The 26,180-nt window shown below is 43.2% G+C and overlaps 1 protein-coding gene across 1 annotated transcript in view; it reads right to left on the reverse strand.

Annotated features, from left to right (window-relative positions):
• Positions 1-26,180, reverse strand: part of LOC106590466 (adenylate cyclase type 9) — a 108,138-nt gene that overhangs the window by 79,861 nt on the left and 2,097 nt on the right. Inside the window, exons 2-5 of the mRNA XM_045708105.1 lie at positions 24,721-26,050; positions 24,184-24,438; positions 23,574-23,838; positions 18,940-19,227 (exon numbers count right to left, since the gene is read on the reverse strand). Coding sequence (XP_045564061.1) covers positions 18,940-19,227; positions 23,574-23,838; positions 24,184-24,438; positions 24,721-25,935 — 2,023 coding nt within the window. The 5' untranslated portion in view covers positions 25,936-26,050. The remainder of the gene's footprint in view (positions 1-18,939; positions 19,228-23,573; positions 23,839-24,183; positions 24,439-24,720; positions 26,051-26,180) is intronic.

A 26,180-nucleotide genomic window follows, 5' to 3' on the forward strand; every position in this document is an offset into this window, starting at 1 on the left:
TTGACCTATAGACCAGTATAGGCTGAATTGAACAGTGGTGAAATCATACACTGGGGTCAGAACTTGACCTATAGACCAGTATAGGCTGAATGGAACAGTGGTGAAATCATACACTGAGGTCAGAACTTGACCTATAGACCAGTATAGGCTGAATTGAACAGTGGTGAAATCATACACTGGGGTCAGAACTTGACCTATAGACCAGTATAGGCTGAATGGAACAGTGGTGAAATCATACACTGGGGTCAGAACTTGACCTATAGACCAGTATAGGCTGAATGGAACAGTGGTGAAATCATACACTGGGGTCAGAACTTGACCTATAGACCAGTATAGGCTGAATTGAACAGTGGTGAAATCATACACTGGGGTCAGAACTTGACCTATAGACCAGTATAGGCTGAATGGAACAGTGGTGAAATCATACACTGGGGTCAGAACTTGACCTATAGACCAGTATAGGCTGAATGGAACAGTGGTGAAATCATACACTGGGGTCAGAACTTGACCTATAGACCAGTATAGGCTGAATTGAACAGTGGTGAAATCATACACTGGGGTCAGAACTTGACCTATAGACCAGTATAGGCTGAATGGAACAGTGGTGAAATCATACACTGGGGTCAGAACTTGACCTATAGACCAGTATAGGCTGAATGGAACAGTGGTGAAATCATACACTGGGGTCAGAACTTGACCTATAGACCAGTATAGGCTGAATGGAACAGTGGTGAAATCATACACTGGGGTCAGAACTTGACCTATAGACCAGTATAGGCTGAATGGAACAGTGGTGAAATCATACACTGGGGTCAGAACTTGACCTATAGACCAGTATAGGCTGAATGGAACAGTGGTGAAATCATACACTGGGGTCAGAACTTGACCTATAGACCAGTATAGGCTGAATGGAACAGTGGTGGAATCATACCACTGGAGGTTGGTGGCACCTTAATTGGGGAAAACCGGCTTGTGGTAATGGCTGAAGTGGAATAAGTGAAATGGTTTCCATGTGTTTGATGCCATTCCATTCGCTCTGGTCCAGCCATTATTATGAGCCATTTGTATTGGTATTTATTAGGGATCCCCATTAGCTGTTGCCAAGGCAGCAGCTACTCTTCCTGGGGTCCAAACACATTAAGGAACTTACATTACATATAAAACAATACATCATATAACAATATTACACCACTACACATCTACAATACACAATGTATAATACCACCATACTACATATCTACAATACACAATGTATAATACCACCATATAACAATATTACACCACTACATATCTACAATACAAAATGTATAATACCACCATACAACAATATTACACCACTACATATCTACAATACACAATGTATAATACCACAATATTACACCACTTCATATCTACAATACACAATGTATAATACCACCATACTACATATGTACAATACACAATGTATAATACCACCATATTACACCACTACACATCTACAATACACAATGTATAATACCACAATATTACACCACTACACATCTACAATCCACAATGTATAATACAACAATATTACACCACTACATATCTACAATACACAATGTATAATACCACAATATTACACCACTACATATCTACAATACATAATGTATAATACCACCATACAACAATATTACACCACTACATATCTACAATACACAATGTATAATACCCCCATATAACAATATTACACCACTACACATCTACAATACACAATGTATAATACCACCATACAACAATATTACACCACTACATATCTACAATACACAATGTATAATACCACAATACACCACTACATATCTACAATGTATAATACCAACATACAACAATATTACACCACTACATATCTACAATACACAATGTATAATACCACCATAACAATATTACACCACTACATATCTACAATACACAATGTATAATACCACCATAACAATATTACACCAATACATATCTACAAAACACAATGTATAATACCACAATATTACACCACTACACATCTACAATACAAAATGTATAATACCACAATATTACACCACTACATATCTACAATACACAATGTATAATACCACCATATAACAATATTACACCACTACATATCTACAATACACAATGTATAATACCACAATATTACACCACTACATATCTACAATACACAATGTATAATACCACCATATAACAATATTACACCACTACACATCTACAATACACAATGTATAATACCACAATACACCACTACACATCTACAATACACAATGTATAATACCACAATACAACAATATTACACCACTACACATCTACAATACACAATGTATAATACCACCATAACAATATTACACCACTACACATCTACAATACACAATGTATAATACCACCATACAACAATATTACACCACTACACATCTACAATACACAATGTATAATACCACCATATAACAATATTACACCACTACACATCTACAATACACAATGTATAATACCACCATATAACAATATTACACCACTACATATCTACAATACACAATGTATAATACCACAATATTACACCACTACATATCTACAATACACAATGTATAATACCACCATATAACAATATTACACCACTACACATCTACAATACACAATGTATAATACCACCATATAACAATATTACACCACTACACATCTACAATACACAATGTATAATACCACCATACACCAATATTACACCACTACATATCTACAATACACAATGTATAATACCACCATACACCACTACATATCTACAATACACAATGTATAATACCACCATACAACAATATTACACCACTACACATCTACAATACACAATGTATAATACCACCATATAACAATATTACACCACTACATATCTACAATACACAATGTATAATACCACAATATTACACCACTACACATCTACAATACACAATGTATAATACAACAATATTACACCACTACACATCTACAATACACAATGTATAATACCACCACACACCAATATTACACCACTACATATCTACAATACACAATGTATAATACCACCATATAACAATATTACAATGTACGTGTGTGTAGAGTGCGTGTGCTCGCGCTTGTGTGCGTATGCGTGTGTCTGTACCTTTGCGTGTGTCTTCACAGTCCCTGCTGTTCCATAAGGTGTATTTTTACCTGCTTTTTAAATCTGATTCTACTGTTTGCATCAGTTACCTGATGTGGAATATAGTTCCATGTAGTCATGGCTCTATGTAGTACTGTGTGCCTCCCATTGTCTGTTCTGGACTTGGGGATTGTGAAGAGACCTCTGGTGGCATGTCTTGTGGGGTATGTGTGGGTGTCCGAGCTGTGTGCTATTAGTTTATACAAACACCTCGGTACGTTCAGCTTGTCAACAATTCTTACAAAAACAAGCAGTGATGATGTCAAATCTCTCCTCCACTTTGAGCCATGAGAGATTGACATGCATATCATTAACAAAAGGCGTTCTCCCCTCAGCAGCCTCCTGTGAATCATACACTTTTACTGCTCTGCAGTGGAGAGCAAGGGTCACAATGACTTAGACACTCCATGAGGTTATTACTATTCATTCATATATTGTATAAGTCACATACAATACATTGACAAGAGCTATGACTTTTCTATATATACTACATTACATTCCATTCATTTTCTATTATGGTAAGTATTTTTGAGAACCAAAGTTTTGACATTTCTTCACTGTATTGCATTCCAGCAGCGGGAATATAAAGATAGTGGGTTTTAGAAAGAATCCTGGAGCGTCCTGCTCCGAACTTCACCACTTCCTGTCACGTGACACCTGACCCTTGACCTCTCGGCAGCTTAGACCCAAATGATCAAAATCATCTACAGCGACCTTCGGGGTCACACGGTCCGCTCTGGTCCCAGACGCAGCCAATGAAATGTGTGTGTGGAAATGTGTGTGCATGTGTGTGTGAAACGTACACCCAACGTTTAGTAAATATATAGCCAACAACAAAATCTAACTAAAGTATAAATCTAACTAAAGTATACCAACAATATCTGTATCTCTCTCTCTCCTTGAGAACTAGGTCTGTGTGGTTTCAGATGCATCCATATTAGGACACAGTGATGGAGCGGAGGATGAGGCCGCCCCATCTCCCTCCCTCCCTCCTCCTTCTCTCCTTCCTCTCGTGGGCCTCGCTCAGTTGTGGGCCATATTATAGGGCAAATACAGTCCTGGGAGCCACGCTCCCGCTCTCCCTCTGTTCATCCCTCCTTTCTTCTTTCCCTCTCCCTCTTTATCTGTCCTTCTCCCCCCCCTCTCTCTCCCCATTTGTCCCCCTCTGTCCATCCATCCCGCCCCTCTCCCTCTTATTCCGCCTTTCTCTCCCCCTCTCCCTCTCTCTCTCTTTCACTAACAGGAGCTGTCAGTAGGGAGATCCAGAGAGTGTTGGAGGGGATGTTTAGAGTGATGTTGCATCACATTGACCTACACACTGTCCCTCACTACACAGACACACACCAGTGTGCCCCTTGTATTCATTTAGCAGCAGTGGCCCACCACTAATCAATTGTTGCCACCACTCCAAAAAATATGATGTAAAAATATTTTTCAATATAGATTTCTACAGATACGCCCTTTGAAATGGGTAGTGCAAGATTTTGGCACACATAGTCAGATGAAATCCTGGATACCATTTTATGTCTCTGCATGCATTTTGAAGGAAGTTTCTATCTAGCGTTAGCTCAATGACTGGATGTCTATGGGAACAGCTAGCATGTCATTGCGCTAACACTACCCTTGCCACCACTGCTGAAAAAAAGGGGAAAAAAGACAAACAGATGCACACAAGCATGAAAACACACACTCACACTCTCTCCTTCTCAAACACACGCATGTACACACACTCCTCACTTACCATGACCCAAGGGACAGAACAACAAAATGCAGAGTGACTGTTGTTGCAGGCTTTGGTTTTCTAACTGACTGTATTCATTTCAGACACTATCCCTCTATGTCATTCATCAGTAACCCTAGGACTCATCATATAGCTTTTCACTCCAACATAGGTGGCAGGAAAGTCCTGGATGGCATCTTTCATTGGTGTATGTGTGTTGTCTTACTGAATGTTCCTCCCCCTCTCATGATTCACCCTTTTCATGTTGCCACACACACACACACACACACACACACACACACACACACACACTCCCCCACTCCTAGCTGGACTGTGGGAAATCTTTTGGAAAGAGGTTGTGGCTACAGGCTCTGTTTCTTTTCTCTCTTCCTCTCTATCCCTCTCTCTTTCTTCGCTCTCTCTTCGCTCGCTCTCTCCCTCCCTCCAGCAGTAAACCTTTAAGTCAACAAACTATCATTTCTAGGCCACTAGGAGACAGAGAACTAGAGAGCTTGTTTATGACACCATGATAACTTGAATTTAGTGACAACAATAACAATATATTGACTTTGAAATCTCTATAACAACATCAGGTACTGCGACAAACGCTGTAGATACTTCATTTGGAGCCACAATGAAGCATCTAAATGTGTGTGTGTGTCTGTATTCATTGATCAGATCACACCAACACACACACACACTCCAGCCCTATAAATCTGTGCTAGTGATGCTCATAGTTTTTTAAGCAGCTCCTGGGCCGTGCTCTGCATGTTTTATTTACACCAACCATTTAACACACACTCTACCCCAGACACACACACACACACACACACACAGCAGTGCCAGAGATAACCAACTGCTCCTCACTCACACATTCAATTGTCCCACAGCAAATGCTTTAAACAGCTGCTAGAGCAACACACACACTCCACTTCTCTCAGCATTTGATACAATCTGCTTTTCTCCTCTGATAGGGGTGTCTAGCCTGTAGAGAATGAGTCTGACCTTTTCAGGCCTATACCCTGCCCGCAGACAGACAGACAGACAGACAGACAGACAGACTCTCATAGAGGTAGACACACAACACTTTGCCCTCTCCTCCTCCTCCCCTCACCCGTATGAGCAAAACATTTTAGTGGTTCGAGTTAATTTCCTGCAATTCTCCTCATTTTGCCATTGGACGTAGAGCAATGTTGTAGTTTTAAAGCAAGTTTGCTGCAATTCTCCTCATTTTGCCATTGGACGTAGAGCAATGTTGTAGTTTTAAAGCAAGTTTGCTGCAATTCTCCTCATTTTGCCATTGGACGTAGAGCAATGTTGTAGTTTTAAAGCAAGTTTGCTGCAATTCTACTCATTTTGCCATTGGACGTAGAGCAATGTTGTAGTTTTAAAGCAAGTTTGCTGCAATTCTCCTCATTTTGCCATTGGACGTAGAGAAAAATATGATAACAGTGACCCCTGGTTGGTAATGCAACCATGATTTAGAAAAAAAATCTCAAAATTGCACCTTGTGTATTCTACTATTCTAACTCTCAACAGTGAGTTGAGACCCCGGCTGAATAAAAATAATAATAATATATATAAAATAATATATAGTTTATTTTTTTGGTAATTGATACACAGGCCAGCCAGTTGCTCATCCATGTCCTATATGAACCACTCTACCCAGCTGGATCAACACACAGGGGGACCTTGTGCGCAGCAGGAAGTGACGTCACACGAAGCGACGGTGGAGACAAATAGCTTGGATAGAAACTGGAGTAGATAGTTCTTGGTTAGCATGTCTGTGCTTGTCTGCCGTCTCAATTAAGGACACATGATTCATCGTTTTATTAGGAAACTGGGCCAACCACTGATTTCATGGAATGGGTTTTATGTGGTGATATAATTCACACAATATTAATTGTCAACATAATCCCTTCAAAACATCTTTTGAAACAAGCCATATGACAGTCTATTGGATAGACAGAAAAAGTAGACACGCACGGCCAAACACCCAAACACACAGACCAATAGAACAGGGAATAGAGCGTAATTTCAGAAGCACCATGTTGTCTCTCTGCAGTGTGTGTGCTGTAGGGCTGGGATCTGATAGAACAGGGAATAGAGCGTAATTTCAGAAGCACCATGTTGTCTCTCTGCAGTGTGTGTGCTGTAGGGCTGGGATCTGATAGAACAGGGAATAGAGCGTAATTTCAGAAGCACCATGTTGTCTCTCTGCAGTGTGTGTGCTGTACGGCTGAGATCTGATAGAACAGGGAATAGAGTGTAATTTCAGAAGCACCATGTTGTCTCTCTGCAGTGTGTGTGCTGTAGGGCTGGGATCTGATAGAACAGGGAATAGAGTGTAATTTCAGAAGCACCATGTTGTCTCTCTGCAGTGTGTGTGCTGTAGGGCTGGGATCTGATAGAACAGGGAATAGAGTGTAATTTCAGAAGCACCATGTTGTCTCTCTGCAGTGTGTGTGCTGTAGGGCTGGGATCTGATAGAACAGGGAATAGAGTGTAATTTCAGAAGCACCATGTTGTCTCTCTGCAGTGTGTGTGCTGTACGGCTGAGATCTGATAGAACAGGGTTGGGCTCCAGTATCTCTACCGACACACACTCTGACCTGACTAGAATACTCCCTCTATTACCTAGGATGAAGAGACGGAGGGAGAGAGAGAGAGACAGAGAGAGAGAGAAAGAAAGAGAGTGAGAGAGATAGAGGATAGAGACACAGCTCCCATTAGTAGTATACTATTGACCTCCTACTGCGCTACACTAGTTCATTAGACCTCCTACTGCACTACACTAGTTCAGTATATAATTGATCTTCTACTGCGCTACACTAGTTCAGTATATTATTGACCTCCTACTGCGCTACACTAGTTCATTAGACCTCCTACTGCGCTACACTAGTTCATTAGACCTCCTACTGCGCTACACTAGTTCAGTATATAAGTTATCCCCTACTGCGCTACACTAGTTCAGTATATTATTGATCCCCCTACTGTGCTACACTAGTTGAGTATATTATTGACCTCCTACTGCGCTACACTAGTTGAGTATATTATTGATCCCCTACTGCGCTACACTAGTTCAGTATATTATTGATCTCGTACTGCGCTACACTAGTTGAGTATATTATTGACCTCCTACTGCGCTACACTAGTTGAGTATATTATTGACCTCGTACTGCACTACACTAGTTGAGTATATTATTGATCCCCCTACTGCGCTACACTAGTTCAGTATATTATTGATCCCCTTACTGCGCTACACTAGTTCAGTATATTATTGATCCTTCAGTATGTTAATGACCTCCTACTGCGCTACACTAGTTGAGTATATTATTGACCTCCTACTGCGCTACACTAGTTCAGTATATTATTGATCCCTACTGCGCTACACTAGTTCAGTGTGTTATTGACCTCCTACTGCGCTACACCAGTTAATTAGACCTCCTACTGTGCTACACTAGTTGAGTATATTATTGACATCCTACTGCGCTACACTAGTTCAGTATATTATTGACCTCGTACTGCGCTACACTAGTTCAGTATGTTATTGACCTTCTACTGCGCTACACTAGTTCAGTATATTATTGACCTCGTACTGCACTACACTAGTTCAGTATGTTATTGACCTTCTACTGCGCTACACTAGTTCATTAGACCTCCTACTGCGCTACACTAGTTCAGTATATAATTGATCCCTACTGCGCTACACTAGTTCAGTATATAATTGATCCCTACTGCGCTACACTAGTTCAGTGTGTTATTGACCTTCTACTGCGCTACACTAGTTCATTAGACCTCCTACTGCGCTACACTAGTTCAGTATATAATTGATCCCTACTGCGCTACACTAGTTCAGTATATTATTGATCCCCTACTGCGCTACACTAGTTCAGTATGTTATTGACCTCCTACTGCGCTACACTAGTTCATTAGACCTCCTACTGCGCTACACTAGTTCAGTATATTATTGATCCCTACTGCGCTACACTAGTTCAGTGTGTTATTGACCTCCTACTGCGCTACACCAGTTAATTAGACCTCCTACAGTGCTACACTAGTTGAGTATATTATTGACATCCTACTGCGCTACACTAGTTCAGTATATTATTGACCTCATACTGCACTACACTAGTTCAGTATATTATTGACATCCTACTGCGCTACACTAGTTCAGTATATTATTGACCTCGTACTGCACTACACTAGTTCAGTATATTATTGACCTCCTACTGCGCTACACTAGTTCAGTATGTTATTGACTTCCTACTGCGCTACACCAGTTAATTCGACATCCTACTGCACTACACTAGTTCAGTATATTATTTGCCTCCTACTTTGCTACACTAGTTCAGTATATTATTGACCTACTGCTGTGCTACACCAGTTGAGAATATGATTGAATTCCTACTGTGCTGCACTAGTTCATTAGTAGTATATTATTGACCTCCCACTGCACTACACCACTTCAATATACAGTTGAAGTCGGAAGTTTACATACACTTAGGTTGGAGTCATTAAAACTCGTTTTTCAACCACTCCACAAAATTCTTGTTAACAAACTATAGTTTTGGCAAATCGGTTAGGACATCTATTTTGTACGACACAAGTAATTTTTCCAACAATTGTTTACAGACATATTATTTCACTTATAATTCACTGTATGTATCACAATTCCAGTGGGTCAGAAGTTTCCATACACTAAGTTGACTGTGCCTTTAAACAGCTTGGAAAATTCCAGAAAATTATGTCATGGCTTTAGAAGCTTCTGATAGGCTAATTGACACAATTAGAGTCAATTGGAGGTGTACCTGTGGATGTATTTCAATGCCTACCTTCAAACTCAGTGCCTCTTTACTTGACATCATGGGAAAATCAAACGTGAACGTACTTTGGTGAGAAAAGTGCAAATCAATCCCAGAACAAGAGCAAAGGACCTGGTGAAGATGCTGGAGGAAACAGGTACAAAAGTATCTATATCCACAGTAAAACGAGTCCTATATCGACATAACCTGAAAGGCCGCTCAGCAAGGAAGAAGCCACTGCTCCAAAACCGCCATAAAAAAGCCAGACTACGCTTTGCAACTGCACATGGGGACAAAGATCGTACTTTTTGGGGAAATGTCCTCTGGTCTGATGAAACAAAAATAGAACTGTTTGGCCATAATGACCATTGTTATGTTTGGAGGAAAAAGGGTATGCTTGTAAGCCGAAGAACACCATCCCAACCGTGAAGCACGGGGGTGGCAGCATCATGTTGTGGGGGTGCTTTGCTGCAGGAGGGACTGGTGCACTTCACAAAATAGATGGCATCATGAGGAGGAACATTATGTGGATATATTGAAGCAACATCTCAAGACATCAGTCAGGAAGTTAAAGCTTGGTCGCAAATGGGTCTTCCAAATGGACAATGACCCCAAGCATACTTCCAAAGTTGTGGCAAAATGGCTTAAGGACAACAAAGTCAAGGTATTCGAGTGGCCATCACAAAGCCCTGACCTCAATCCCATAGCAAATTTGTGGGCAGAACTGAAAAAGCGTGTGCAAGCAAGGAGGCCTACAAACCTGACTCAGTAACACCAGCTCTGTCAGGAGGAATGGGCCAAAATTCACCCAACTTATTGTGGGAAGCTTGTGGAAGGCTACCTGAAGCGTTTGACCCAAGGCAAACAATTTAAAGGCAATGCTACCAAATACTAATTGAGTGTATGTAAACTTCTGACGAATGTGATGAAAGAAATAAAAACTGAAATAAATCATTATCTCTACTATTATTCTGACATTTCACATTCTTAAAATAAAGTGGTGATCCTTACTGACCTAAGACAGGGAATTTTTACTAGGATTAAATGTCAGGAATTGTGAAAAACTGAGTTTAAATGTATTTGGCTAAGGTGTATGTAAACTTCTGACTTCAACTGCATTATTGACCTACTGTGCTACACTAGTTCATTAGTAGTATATTATTGACCTCCTACTGCACAACACTAGTTCAGTATATTATTGACCTCCTACTGCACTACACTAGTTCAATATATTATTGGCCTCCTACTGCGCTACACTAGTTCATTAGTAGTATATTGTTGACATACTACTGCGCTACACTAGTTCATTAGTAGTATATTGTTGACATACTACTGCGCTACACTAGTTCATTAGCTGGAGTGTGTCATGGTTTAATTAAGACTAAGTAGCCTATCTACTGCCACCCACACGACTGACAGACATATCATAGCTACAATCAGGCTAGAACAATATTCTAGCCCTGAAATATGCTAAAGCTAGCTACAGGTAACTTATCGCCATCAATACTCTAGCCCTGAAATAAGCTAACCTAGCTACAGGTAACTTATCCCCATCAAAACTCTAGCCCTGAAATAAGCTAAGCTATCTACAGGTAACTTATCCCCATCAAAACTCAAGCCCTGAAATAAGCTAAAGCTAGCTACAGGTAACTTATCCCCATGTACTAGTAAATGACTATCTTCCTACAGCTGTAGTTAAGCTACTCTATGAGTGGATCCCAAATGGCACCCTATTCCCTACTTAGTATACTACTTTTACGGGTTCTGGCCAAAAGTATTGCACTATATAGGGAAAAAGGTGCCAACGGCGTTGTGGAGGGTTGGTCGGTATCCAGATTTTCATATCGTCTTACCGTCCTTCTCTCGTCCCAGGATTTACAGTATTACTGGCTTGGTACACAAGGGGGCACCCAAAAAAACTATTACCAGAATGCTAACAAAATTACCATAAGTAATAGTGAATTTTCATGGAGGTTGCTAGCTAAATATGCTAACGAGCGCAAACGAAAATAAACAAATTGCAAAGACAGGAAATCCAGCTCATGCCATTTTTGGTGAGTTTGGACATTTACAAGCAAATATGAACGAGAGACGTTGTGCAAATGAACAAAGTTTTGACACATTCTTGTCTGAAGGAAGAACATTATTTTGTACACGCTGTGTCTGTGTGGAGTCTGGAGTCGCTAGGGCAACGGGCCTGCCTGCTCTGCTTGGAGAAGAGGGGGGAGTAGCAGACGGGCCCAGAATGAGGAGAAAAAATGCAAGGAAATCAAACTGCAGTGGCAGCTGTAGAGATAACTCATCCAAAGGGATTTGACTTCTCAAACACGGCAGAAAGCTACCACAATATAATGCCCCTTCACCTTATTAATTCAGACACTTACTTAGATAACTAGCAAGTTAAACTTAGGAGTTGCATTAACGCAGAATTCATACTTTTTCACTCAGGAAAAAAAGATAAAACGCATTAGAAATATCTTGCTGCATTTAAAAAAGGTAATACTGGGTATCCCGGGATGAGTTTGCAGATGCAAACATGCAAATAAGGCAATTGAATGCACACACACACACACACAAACATACGAAACACACTCATTCCTAACCCCATTTCCCTGAGTAACAGCACACCACAACAGGAGTGCAAAAAGCCTGAACACAGCATATCTATCCATGGCCATTCCGACACTATGTGTGTGTGTGTGTGTGTGTGTGTGTGTGTGTGTGTGTGTGTGTGTGTGTGTGTGTGTGTGTGTGTGGAGCCCAGAGCTCAACAAGAACAAACCCTGGGCACAAAATGCAAGCCTCACCACCTGGGCTGAAATAGGAGAGATGGCAGATTCAAACATACACACACACACAGACACACACACACACACACAGAGTTGCACACACACACACAAATAGCAGTGCCGGGGCACAGAGAGGCTATCACTGCTAGTAAAGCTATATGAGAAAACCATGAGTCATTGCAATAAACTGGACTGGTGTTGCGTAAGGGCTGTGTGTGTGTGTGTGTGTGTGTGTGTGTGTGTGTGTGGGGCGGGGGAGGTTGAATGACAGGTGAATCGCTGAGTGGATGAGACGGGTAACACTAGGGGTGTAACGGTACACGTATTTGTACCAAACCGTTCGGTATGGGGACCTCGGTTCGGTCCATACTGTGAAACCAAATGACTACATAAAAAAATATACAGTGCCATCGGAAAGTATTCAGACCCCTTGACTTTTTGCACATTTTGTTAGGTTACAGACCTATTCAAAAATGCATTAAATAGTTTAATCTACACACACTACCCCATAATGACAAAACAAAACAGTTTTTTAGACATTTTTGCTCATTTATTTAAAAAAAATCTAAACAGAAATATCACATTTGCATAAGTATTCAGACCCTTTACTCAGTATTTTGTTGAAGCACCTTTGGCAGCAATTACAGCCTTGAGTCTTCTTGAGTATGACGCTACAAGCTTGGCACACCTGTATTTGGGGAGTTTCTCCAATTCTTCTCAAGCTCTGTCAGGTTAGATGGGGAGCGTTGCTGCACAGCTTTTTTCAGATCTCTCCAGAGATGTTCGATCGGGTTCAAGTCCGGGCCCTGGCTGGGCCACTCAAGGACATTCACAGACTTGTCCCGAAGCCACTCCTGCGTAGTCTTGGCTGTTTGCTTAGGGTCATTGTTCTGTTGGAAGATTAACTTTTCACTTTGGATCAGGTTTTCAACAAGGATCTCTTTGTACTTTGCTTAGTTCATCTTTGCCTCGATCCTGACTAGTCTCCCAGTCCCTGCCGCTTAAAAACATCCCCACAGCATGATGCTGCCACCACCATGCTTCACCGTAGGGATGGTGTCAGGTTTCCTCCAAACGTGATGCTTGGCATCCAGGCCATAGAGTTCAATCTTGGTTTCATCAGACCAGAGAATCTTGTTTCTCCTCGTCTGAGAGTCTTTAGGTGCCTTTTGGCAAACTCCAAGCAGGCTGTCATGTGCCTCTTACTGAGAAGTGGCTTCTGTCTGGCCACTCTACCATAAAGGCCTGATTGGTGGAGTGCTGAAAAGATGGTTGTCCTTCTGGAAGGTTCTCCCATCTCCACAGTGGAACTTTGGAGCTCTGTCAGAGTGACCATCGGGTTCTTGGTCACCTCCCTGACCAAAGCTCTTCTCCCCAGATTGCTCAGTTTGGCTGGGCGGCCAGCTCCAGGAAGAGTCTAGGTAGTTCCAAACTTCTTCCATTTAAGAATGACGGAGGCCACTGTGTTCTTGGGGACCTTCAATGCTTCAGACATTTTTTGGTACCCTTCCCCAGATCTGACCCTCGACACAATCCTGTCTCAGAGCTCTACGGACAATTCCTTTGACCTCATGGCTTGGTTTTGCTCTGACATGCCCTGTCAACTGTGGGACCTTATATAGACAGGTGTGTGCCTTTTCAAATCATGTCCAATCTATTGAATTTACCACAGGTGGAGTCAATCAAGTTGTAGAAACATCTCACGGATGATCAATGGAAACAGGATGCACCTGAGCTCAATTTCAAGTCTCATAGCAAAGGGTCGGAATACTTACGTAAATAAGGTATTTCTGTTTTTATTTTAATAAAATTGCAAAAATGTCATTATGGGGTATTGTGTGTAGATTGCTGAGGAAAAATAAATATTTAATCAATTTTAGAATAAGGTTTGAATACTTTTAACGGAATAGCCTAAATTGTTTTTTCAGCTCCGATTTACTCAAGAGACCTACAACGCAGTATAGACCTGTCTTTGAGTAAATCGGAGCTGAAAAAACATTTTAGGCTATTCCGTTAAAACAACTGGAGCCTATGCGCACATTGTAATCAAAATTAGAATCTTAATTGGTGCATTTCAAACTGTCCTTTTGTGAGGCGCAGTCAGGAACTAGTTCTGCACAATGGCAAGTGGTGGGGTGGATATTCCAGAAATGGAGGATCCTCCGTCATCGTTTAAATCTCCAGTTTGGGGACATTTTGGCTTCCCAGTAGATTACAACGACGAGGGACAGAGAGAGTATGTCGCCACACACCTCGAACATGTTGACACATTTACGCCGACATCACCCAAGTATTCCTACCACTGGAGCAAGACGGAAACGCAATCTGCATTCAAGCCGACCTCGGCAGCTGATTCTGACCCTGGCCAAAGAAATGACAAGAGCGATAGGCATGTTTATAGTAGAGGTCGACCGATTATGATTTATCAACGCCGATACCGATACCGCTTATTGGAGGACCAAAAAGCCGATGCCGATTAATCGGCCGATTTTTGTATTTATTTTTTTGTAATAATGACAATTACAACAATACTGAATGAACACTTATTTTAACATAATACATAAATAAATCAATTTAGCCTCAAATAAATAATGAAACATGTTCAATTTGGTTTAAATAATGCAAAAACAAAGTGTTGGAGAAGAAAGTAAAAGTGCAATATGTGCCATGTAAGAAAGCTAACGTTTAAGTTCCTTGCTCAGAACATGAGAACATATGAAAGTTGGTGGTTCCTTTTAACATGAGTCTTCAATATTCCCAGGTAAGAAGTTTTAGGTTGTAGTTATTATAGGAATTATAGGACTATTTCTCTCTATACGATTTGTATTTCATATACCTTTGACTATTGGATGTTCTTATAGGCACTTTAGTATTGCCAGTGTAATAGTATAGGTTCCGTCCCTCTCCTCGCTCCTACCTGGGCTTGAACCAGGCACACATCGACAACAGCCACCCTCGAAGCAGCGTTACCCATGCAGAGCAAGTGATGTTTGAAACACTATTAGCGCGCACCCCGCTAACTAGCTAGCCATTTCACATGGGTTACACCAGCCTAATCTAGGGAGTTGATAGGCTTGAAGTCATAAACAGCACAATGCTTGAAGCATTGCGAAGAGCTGCTGGCAAAACGCACGAAAGTGCTGTTTGAATGAATGCTTACGAGCCTGCTGCTGCCTACCACCGCTCAGTCAGACTGCTCTATCAAATCATAGACTTAATTATAATATAATAACACACAGAAACACGAGCCTTAGGTCATTAATATGGTCGAATCCGGAAACTATCACGTTTATTCTTTCAGTGAAATACGGAACCGTTCCGTATTTTATCTAACGGGTGGCATCCATAAGTCTAAATATTCCTGTTACATTGCACAACCTTCAATGTTATGTCATAATTACGTACATTTCTGGCAAATTAGTTCGCAACGAACCAGGCAGCCCAAACTGTTGCATATACCGACTCTGCGTGCAATGAACGCAAGAGAAGTGACACAATTTCACCTGGTTAATATTGCCTGCTAACCTGGATTTATTTTAGCTAAATATGCAGGTTTAAAAATATATACTTCTGTGTATTGATTTTAAGAAAGGCATTGATGTTTATGGTTAGGTACACGTTGGAGCAACGTGTACCTAAGCGATTATATGCAACACAGGACAGGCTAGATAAACTAGTAATATCATCAACCATGTGTAGTTAACTAGTGATTATGATTGATTGATTGTTTTTTATAAGATAAGTTTAATGCTAGCTAGCAACTTACCTTGGCTTCTTACTGCATTTGTGTAACAGGCAGGCTCCTCGTGGAGTGCAATGTAAAGCAGGTGGTTAGAGCGTTGGACTAGTTAACCGTAAGGTTGCAAGATTGAATCCCCAAGCTGACAAGGTAAAAATCTGTCGTTCTGCCCCTGAACAAGGCAGTTAACCCACCGTTCCTAGGCCGTCACTGAAAATAAGAATGTGTTCTTAACTGACTAGTCTAGTTAAAGACAGGACAGAGGGAGGGAGGTGGCAATGTGGGAGAGAGAGCGAGGAGAGTGAGGGAGAGAGAGAGAGGGATGGATGGAGGGAGGGGGGTGTAGAGGGAGAGAGAGATCAGGACAACGGTTTCTTTATGAAAAAGAGGCAGCATTCTCTCTGTCTCCTGCAATCAATCTACCTATTTCTATAGTCTTTACCTGACTGACAACTATTATTTACCCTCTCTCAGTCTCTACCTTTCTCTCTCTCTCTCACCTTCTTTCTGTCCTCACCCTGACCCGAGTCACTTCACTGTGTCCCCTTGTTGAACCTCCTGATCTCTCTCTCCATTTCTCTCTCTCCAGCACAACCCAAATTAGCCAATTCAGCTTAAGCTTGCTTATATAGAGCGGTTACTACCTATTTGCTGAAATGGGTGCGCGAGGGCAAATTCATAATGTGGCTCAAGCACCTTCACAAGGTGCTGAAACCCCCTATTCTTCTCAACTAGGAAAATGGGCGCATATCCACCACTATAAACTAGAGGTCGACCGATTAATCAGAATGGCCGATTAATTAGGGCCGATTTCAAGTTTTCATAACAATCGGAAATCAGTATTTTTGTACGCCGATTTGGCAGATTTTTTTTATACACACCTTTAATTAACTAGGCTCTGATGGGGCTGTTAGAGACATGTGTATTATATGCTGAAAGACACTCACTGTGTGTTTAAGGTTATACACACACACAGAGAGACACACACCCTCTATGTGAGGTGACATTATAGCTGACAATAGAGTACCAGCTCCTATTCAGATGAGACCTCAGACAGGAATACCCTGCTGTACAGCTGTAAAGACAGTTCCCCTGTTGATGATGTACCCATCCACAGGTCAAGCTGGACAGGACACACACACCTGTATGCCTGGAAAGAGATCCCTTGTCAGATAATACAAAAGGGAAGCGGAGGAAGCAGAGAACACCTCTACTGAAACACTTAACTCTATATTTTTATTTATTTTTCCTCTCTCTTCTCCTGCCTCCTCTCTTCTCCTGCCCTCCTCTCTTCTCCTGCCCTCTCCCTCCACTTTTCTACCCTACTCAGCACTGAAGTGCCTGCCCTCTCCATCTTATCAGTTCCTATCTGCAGCTCAAACATGCTCTGCCCACAATGCAACACCTGGGCACAAACACAGTAGCAGCCAAATATAAACTAGCAGCCTCGGTGTGTGTGTGTGTGTGTGTGTGTGTGTGTGTGTGTGTGTGTGTGTGTGTGTGTGTGTGTGTGTGTGTGTTAGCGCTAACTCATTTACTAACAAAACACTCACTGACTATTATGAGTTTTGAAATGATGACCCTGTATGATCCTGTATGACCCTGTATGACCCTGTATGACCCTGTGCAAACCTGCATGGTCCATATTCATAAAGCCTCAGAGTAGAAGTGCTGATCTAGGATCAGGTCCTCACTGTCCATGTCATCTTTTTCAAATATGATTTAAAAGGTAAAACTGATGGTGGATCAGCAGTCCTGCTCTGAGACGCTTCATGAATATGGCCGTGATGTGCTTTAGGTATTATATCATTACCCAATGGGATGAAAGCCACAGTCTGCAATATTTCCTGCTGTTCAATGTGACGTATGTGTATATTCAGTGAGCATACAGTCTACTACACACACGTTGTCTGTAAATGTGTAATAACTTGCTATATTCCTGAATATTTTTGTTCTTGTTTGAAGTGAGAGGTAAAAAACACATTTCCTAAGGAGATATAATAACCTAGAATAACCCATTTTCATTTACAGTTTTACTTACCAAGCAGCAGTTTTAGAAATGTTGGGATGTACATAACACGCTTCATTGTTACAATCAACTAAACAACATAGAATCAAAACACCCAGTTATTATGAGTAATCAAGGTAGAACCAAAATAGACCCCTTTCGGTGTTTACAAACATTGTGGCACACGAGGGCGATGCACACAACTTGGTTGCAGAACACGGGTGAGTTCTCATAGACCGGAAGCAAAAAAAAGCCTCTATTTACATGTTGCTTATGAGCGCCTTCCACACTACTTTTGGATTATAATTGGATTGTAGGACTTGTATGAATGTCCTGCTTATTAATATGAAGTTCGTGTCATCATCGCAAATCAACTGCATTATACTTTAAAAAAACGTCAATTTCACCCAGTAAAATGACTTATTGGCTAGCTTTGCTCACCGCCTACGTCAACGAGTGTTAGCATTCTAGCTAACAACTGCTGTGTCCAAAATAGGTATTTTGCAAAGATCACAACCAAATATAATCTTAGCGAATGTTCAAACACTATTCAAAACAACATTGGAAGTAATAATAACTATGGAAATATCTCAATCATGTTGAATGGGCACAGATGGCGATGGCCGGTGTTTCTGCATCCTGCCTGACATCAGTGTGTGTGTGTACTGAAAAGGGGGACACAGAACAAAATAAAATAAAAACTTACCCTTCAGTTTCTCCATCAGGCCCTGCGTCGCCCTCTCCAACACCCGCCCGTCCTCCTGCTGGTACCGATCATCCAGAAACCCGGCGGTGGCATCTGATAGGTGTACCTTCCCGGCGACGCCCAGTTGTTCCATGAGGTTAGCCAGGTTGACGTCGTTGGACCACACGTCGAACTTGAACCGCTTCATCCCCAGGATCCCACAGAGGACCGTGCCGGTGTGGACCCCCACCCTCATGTCCACCGTCTCACACGTCTCCTGGCAGAACTGCTCAATGGCCACGATCATACCTAGTTTCAGAGTAGAAGAAGAAGCAGAAGAATACTTTATTGACCCGTTTTCCTGGTAGTACACTGAAACTGCTTGGATCCCAATCACCCCTGAAACACAAACACACACAGGTCAGACAGAAAGTAGTGAGTACACATCCAATAACTAGTAACAGGTGCAGGGTACAAAAAGTCAACTGGCGAAAGAAAGATACTGTACCCAGCCACACACTGCTGATTGCTCCCCTAGTTTTATTGGAAAACATTTTGACCCAAAGGTCAAGAAGACCAGTTTCAAAAGACCTTCAGATCAAAACTTTGCTCAAAAATGACAAAGACATGTGTGTCATTTCACTGAATGGGAGTCATTAGAAGCACATCTAAGGGGCCAGATTAGTTTATTCAGAGCATATGACAATAAACAGCACACTAAATGCTTATCGGAGCTATCTCAACTCATTCCAGATGTGGACAACAGATATGCCTCTACTCCAACTTGAACTCTACAAAGAGAGACTGCTACACCAATCGGAATTTGACAATCCACGAAACAAACAGAGCAGCTTCTGTTTAAGTCGACGCAGAGAGAAAGCTGGCAAGTTGTTAACTCACCAGCTTCAACCTGAAATCTGTGCTGCAGCTGATTTAACTTCTACCAATCCCAAAGAAATCAACAATCAATGTAAGCAATTCTACTCTGCTCTTTACTCGTCAGAGGCTCTTCCTGACACATATCGTATGCATGCATTTCTAGACAATCTGGACATCCCCTGTCTCAATTCAGATGAGCAAACTAACATGGATGCCTCAATAAGTGATGATGAAGCTTCTCTGGCAATCCAGTCCATGCAGAGTGGTAAAGCTCCTGGGCATGATGGCTTCCCTATTGGATTTTATAAAGCATTCTCCTCTAAACTATCCCCTATCCTCAGCTCAATGTACAATGAAATCCTTTCTAGTCAGAAACTGCCCCAGACACTTACCCAGGCAACTATTTTGGTTTTGCTTAAAAAGGACAAGAATCCCCTAGACTGTGGCTCATACCGCTCTATATGCCTTTTGTGCTGCGATTATAAAATTCTCACTAAGGTCCTCTCGCGCCGTTTAGAGACAGTGATGCCTAATATAATTAACTCTGACTAAACCATATTTATCTCAGGAAGACAATCTTTCTATAATATACAGCCTGCTATTTAATGTTCTTCATTCTGCCCACTCAACTACAGCCAGAGGTCGTCAGCTCTCCTGATGCTGAGAAGGCTTTCGACCGGGTTGAGTGGGAATATCTATTTACAGTACTAGAGAGATTTGGGTTTGGCCCGTCAGTCCTTTCCTGGATTTAGATTTTGTACTCGTCCCCAGTGGCTTCTGTTCACACCAACAATGTTACCTCCAGCTACTTCCCTCTCCACAGGGAGGCCAAGCAGGGTTGCTGTTTATCCGCTTTCCTATTTGATATGGCTATTGAGCCTCTTGCTGTCACCCTACGCGGAGAGGAGGGGATTAAGGGGCGACATAACTCACAAGGTGTCCTTATATGCAGACTATCTTCTTTTATACATCTCTAACCCTGTGGAGTCTATACCCGATGGTGGATCAGCAGTCCTGCTCTGAGACGCTTCATGAATATGGCCGTGATGTGCTTTAGGTATTATATCATTACCCAATGGGATGAAAGCCACAGTCTGCAATATTTCCAGCTGTTCAATGTGATGTATGTGAGCATACAGTCTACTACACACGTGTTGTCTGTAAATGTGTAATAACTTGCTATATTCCTGAATGTTCTTATTCGAAGTGAGAGGTAAAACAAATTTCCTGAGGAGATATAACAACCTAATTATATTAGGCATCACTGTGGAGTCTATACCCTATCTCTTGGACATGCTACAAGGTTTTGGGACATTCTCTAGTTATGAGTTAAACCTAACACAAAGTGTGCTCCTCCCCATTAATCAGTTAGCAGAAGGTATTGGATATGGTCTTTATTTATTTGGGGATGAAGGTCACACGCTCATTTAAGGCTCTGTTTAAACATAACTTCAAAACACTCCTGGAGAGCACTAAGCAGGAGTTCATAAGGTGGTCGTCTCTTCCCATTTCACTATCAGGTCGCATTCATTCTGTTAAGATGACTGTACTATCTATGTTATTGTACTTATTACAAATGAGTCCCATTTTTTTTTTGCCAAAGTCGATATTCAAACAACTGGACAGCTACATTTCAACTTCATTTGGAATAAGTCAAATCCACAAATGACAAAGGTATAAGGCTGCAGGCGAACTGGGCCTTTCCAATGTTTTACACTACTACTGGTCAGCAAATATATCTAAATGTGTTTATTGGGTTTCTACATTTGAAAAAAAGGATGGTCCAACTTGGGCCATCCTTGAGTTACAGTCTTGGTACCAATTCCGAAATCACTTTAGCCTTAAACAAGCAAGCTGCTTCTCTCCATTAACATCTCTTCCAAGCGTCACAGATTGACACGGCATTCCAGTTCTGGCAAAGGAACGGTCTGGTGTTTTTTTGTGACCTATTTGTTGATAACACCTTTGTCTCATTCCATACTCTGAGGGTTGACCATAATCCCAATACCCACTTTATTAGATATCTGCAAACTCTCAGCCTTACCAAAAAACATTTCCCTTCATTTCCACTCGAGCCCACTAAGTGTCCAGTCGAGAGGTGCTTAGAGCTTAACCCTTATCTGAAGGGCACAATCTCCAGATTATACAACATAATACAGAACATTAATCCGCCTTCCTTGGCAAATACAAAATCTGCATGGGATCAAGACATGGGTGGCGAGCTGCCCGATGATATATGGCAACACAGTATTGAGCGTATCCACACATCATCATTTTGCATAAGGAATGGGCTCATTCAGTTCAAAGTTTTGCACTGTCTCCATTACTCAAATGATAGATTGGCAAATATATATCCAAATGTTGACCCCAAGTGTTTGAGATGCCACCAGAGTCCAGCGACTGCGGGACACATGTTTTTGTCATGCCAATATTTGAGTGGGTTCTGGGACCACATTTGTTAAGCATTCTCACATATGTGTAATACAACTGTTAGCCCCAACCCGTTGACTTCCATTTTTGGGGTACTTCCCCTAGACCAGAATGCTACCACGCATCAGGCGAATGCGATAGCCGCCCTCCCTTTATGCAGCGGGTTAAGGAGGTGGTGTCATCTCTGCCTTTGGAGGTTGGGTACACTGTGCATGGGCCCTGACAAAGGTTTGGCTTAACCTGGTCCCCATTAATACCTTGAGAGCCTGTCTTTTACTTCATGTAACTTGCATATTTTGGTATGCTGTCATGTCTGTTCTAGTGGCCATATATTGTGCTGATAAGATTCAACTATAATTATGATACTGATTTTATTTTCTCCATTGTTTTTGTTCCTATTACCGTTTATGTTTCTGCCCTGTTTATGTTTCTATGTTATCCTTGTATGATGCCTTGGTGGGTGGGAGGTGTGGAGGGAGGTGTGGAGGAAGGTGTGGTGGGAGGGGTGGTGGGAGGTGTGGAGGGAGGTGTGGTGGGAGGTGAGGAGGGAGGTGTGGTGGGAGGTGTGGAGGGAGGGGTGGTGGGAGGGTGGTGGGAGGTTTGGAGGGAGGGGGTGGGAGGTGTGGAGGGAGGTGTGGTGGGAGGTGAGGAGGGAGGTGTGGTGGGAGGGGTGGTGGGAGGTGTGGAGGGAGGTGTGGTGGGAGGTGAGGAGGGAGGTGTGGTGGGAGGTGTGGAGGGAGGGGTGGTGGGAGGGGTGGTGGGAGGTTTGGAGGGAGGGGGGGTGGGAGGTGTGGAGGGAGGTGTGGAGGGAGGGGTGGTGGGAGGTGTGGAGGGAGGTGTGGTGGGAGGTGAGGAGGGAGGTGTGGTGGGAGGTGTGGAGGGAGGGGTGGTGGGAGGTGAGGAGGGAGGTGTGGTGGGAGGTGTGGAGGGAGGGGTGGTGGGAGGGGTGGTGGGAGGTTTGGAGGAGGGGGGGTGGGAGGTGTGGAGGGAGGTGTGGAGGGAGGGGTGGTGGGAGGTGTGGAGGGAGGTGTGGTGGGAGGTGAGGAGGGAGGTGTGGTGGGAGGTGTGGAGGGAGGGGGTGGTGGGAGGTGAGGAGGGAGGTGTGGTGGGAGGTGTGGAGGGAGGGGTGGTGGGAGGGGTGGTGGGAGGTTTGGAGGGAGGGGGGTGGGAGGTGTGGAGGGAGGTGTGGAGGGAGGGGTAGATGGGGGAATGAGGGGTTGTGGTTGTACTGTTTTTCTGTTCTCATATCTGAAAACCTATAAATAAAGTACAAAAATAAAATGACAGACATTGCAGGAGCAATTAACAGAATGCTATCTACCCATCTTTATCCCATTGGATCATACCTAGTCCCATCTCGACACAGCAGTAAGCGTGGTCAGGGCGTGGCTCGGGACATCCCGCCACGCAGTAGTAACAGTCTCCCAGTGTACTGATCTTCTCACAGCGCGTCAGCTCACAAAGCCGGTCGAAACGGCCGAAGAGGTCATTGAGGAGCCCCACCAAGGCGTGGGCAGACTTGTTGGCAGACATTTTGGTGAAGCCGACGATATCCGCAAAGAGGATAGAAACAGGCTCCATCCGCTTCATGTTGAATGGCCTGAAGATGATCTGATGATCAAATTAAATCAAACTTTATTTAAAGTGTTTTTAAAATTGTAACACACTTTGCAGTAAATCAATAAGCTTTGCAAGCTTTGCTTGTTCTTCTGGGTCTAGGCCGGTTACCGTAAAGCACTTTGTGACAACTGCTGATGTAAAAAAGGCTTAATAAAATACATTTGATTGATTTGGATAATAAAATAAATAAAAGCAGACCACAAATGGAGCAATAAAGGAGGAACAAAAAAGCATACAAACAAACAATGACTAAAAGGCCAAGCTAAACGGGTGAGTTTTTACACATGATTTTAAAACGCCAGTGGTGTTTTTAAAATCAACCACTGCTCCTCTTACCTGGCCTCTGGGGATCGAAGTCTTCTTCCTCTTATGATGACTATGATGATGGGGATGGTTCTTAGGGCTCGCCGCGATCGACGAAGCCCCCCCAGGACCTCCGACCGTGGACACAGCCGATGCCGAACAAGCCCCGGCAGAGTATCTCTTCCCTGCATTCCCCTCCATCTCCTCGTCCCCCTGCTTCATCAGTTCATCGGCGACCCTCCTCGGCATGACAGAGTGGATCATGCGTTCCTTCAACGCTTTCTCCACCTGTAACATATTCACAAAGACAGTGAACCACTGGTTTCCTTCTCCACCTGGAACGTATTCACAAAGAAGGGTAACAACTGGTTTCCTTCTCCACCTGTAACTTTTCACAAAGACAGGTAACAACTGGTATCGAGAACATCAAGAATGTAACCATTTGTGATCTATTTTATGTTATTTGATTGTTTGATGAGCATGATGATGAAATTAAATCATCTGGCTATCGATGATTAAATGTGTCAATGTTTTGATTGTATCCGTCTCTAACATATAAATAATAATTACCTCCAGGTCCTTGCCGTGCATGATGGCCTGGCCCACCTTGAGGAAGGTGGAGCGGGATCGCACCTCGGACATGATGAAGAGGTGGATGCCGATGGCGTGGGCACACAGGTGGAGGAGGGCCTTAGCCGGGCCCAGCCAGCGGAGGGTGTCCCATTCCGAGCTAGAAGAACCAAGACCTCCAGGACTAGATCCAGAACCTAGGGACCCTTCTGCACCTCCAACCCCAGCCTCGCCCCACCTATTCCCCCCATAATTTCCTCCACTGCCATCTCTCCCCTGGAGCAGGGGCAGCCACCCTAAGGCTTCAAATAGGACTGAATACAGGAGCCCCAGTAAAACTGAAGCATATAGCCTCACATGGAGAACACTGTAGAGTAGTAGCAGGACCTCCATACACAGAGAGAAGGTGCCCACTGGGGAGATGCAGGGAGCCCGAGTAGGGCCCACTCCGCCTGGGGTGCGAGGGAATGTCAGGTTGCCATCCCTGGTTCTCTCCAGGTAGACGAAGCCTCCTGTCTGGATCTGAGGAGCCAGAGTGATGGCGAATGTGGCCACAATGAGGAGCAGCGAAGCCTGGTTGTACAGGTGAGTATAGGGCCTTGTCAATGTAAAGAGGAAGAGGAAGAGGAGGAAAAGGAGGAAGGAGGCGGTCGGGGCGAGGAAGGTCGCCGGGTCACAGCGGTCGTGGTTGACCCCGAAATACACGCCCCAAAGGAGCGAGGCGGAGGCCATGTATGACAGAACATAGCGGAAGCGACGTTGAGTCTGCGGGAAGCACCTCTCGCGGCACGCCTCTTCGAGTATCGGCGAATCAAACTTGGGGTCCCACCACTGGGCAGCAGACCTCTCAAACAACTGGGGCAGAGTCTTCTGCTGTCTGTGTAATTTATTCATAACAGCCCTCCGAACTCCCGACTCCCCTGAACTACAGCTGGAGGAGATGCTGTATTTGGTGCAGGGTTTGGAGGGATCTCCTTTGGCGGTAGTGGTAGCCCCACCTACTCCACTCCCTCCTCTGGTATTGCTGTCCCTTGTCGTTGGGGTTGGGGGAGAGTCATGATATTGTCGATGCTGTGGCGACGGCGCGTGCTGTGTGTGCTTAGTGTTGTCGATAATCCGCACAGTCACTGCGCCGTCACTGCTTGAGGCGCAGCTAACCTCCGTGGCATGTGGGAGAAGCTGCTGCTGCAGGTGTTGCAGCGGCTGCAATGCCATTATGATGGCTGGAGGAGTGACGTGAAGGGGGAAATACTAATATCTGATCAATGATGGCGGACGGTGCGCGGGCAATGAGGTAACAGTACTAAGTGAAACATCTGGCAGAGGAGGACTAGACAGGAGAGAGAGCAAAAGAGAGAAAGGCAAAAAAGGTGATGGTTGTTATCACGACTTGATATATCGTGTGTACAGAAAATACGTATTTCTACTAGGCTACGCACGAATGTAGCCAAATGTAGCCA

This window comes from Salmo salar, chromosome ssa02, assembly GCF_905237065.1.
Source record: "Salmo salar chromosome ssa02, Ssal_v3.1, whole genome shotgun sequence".
Classification (NCBI taxonomy): domain Eukaryota; kingdom Metazoa; phylum Chordata; class Actinopteri; order Salmoniformes; family Salmonidae; genus Salmo; species Salmo salar.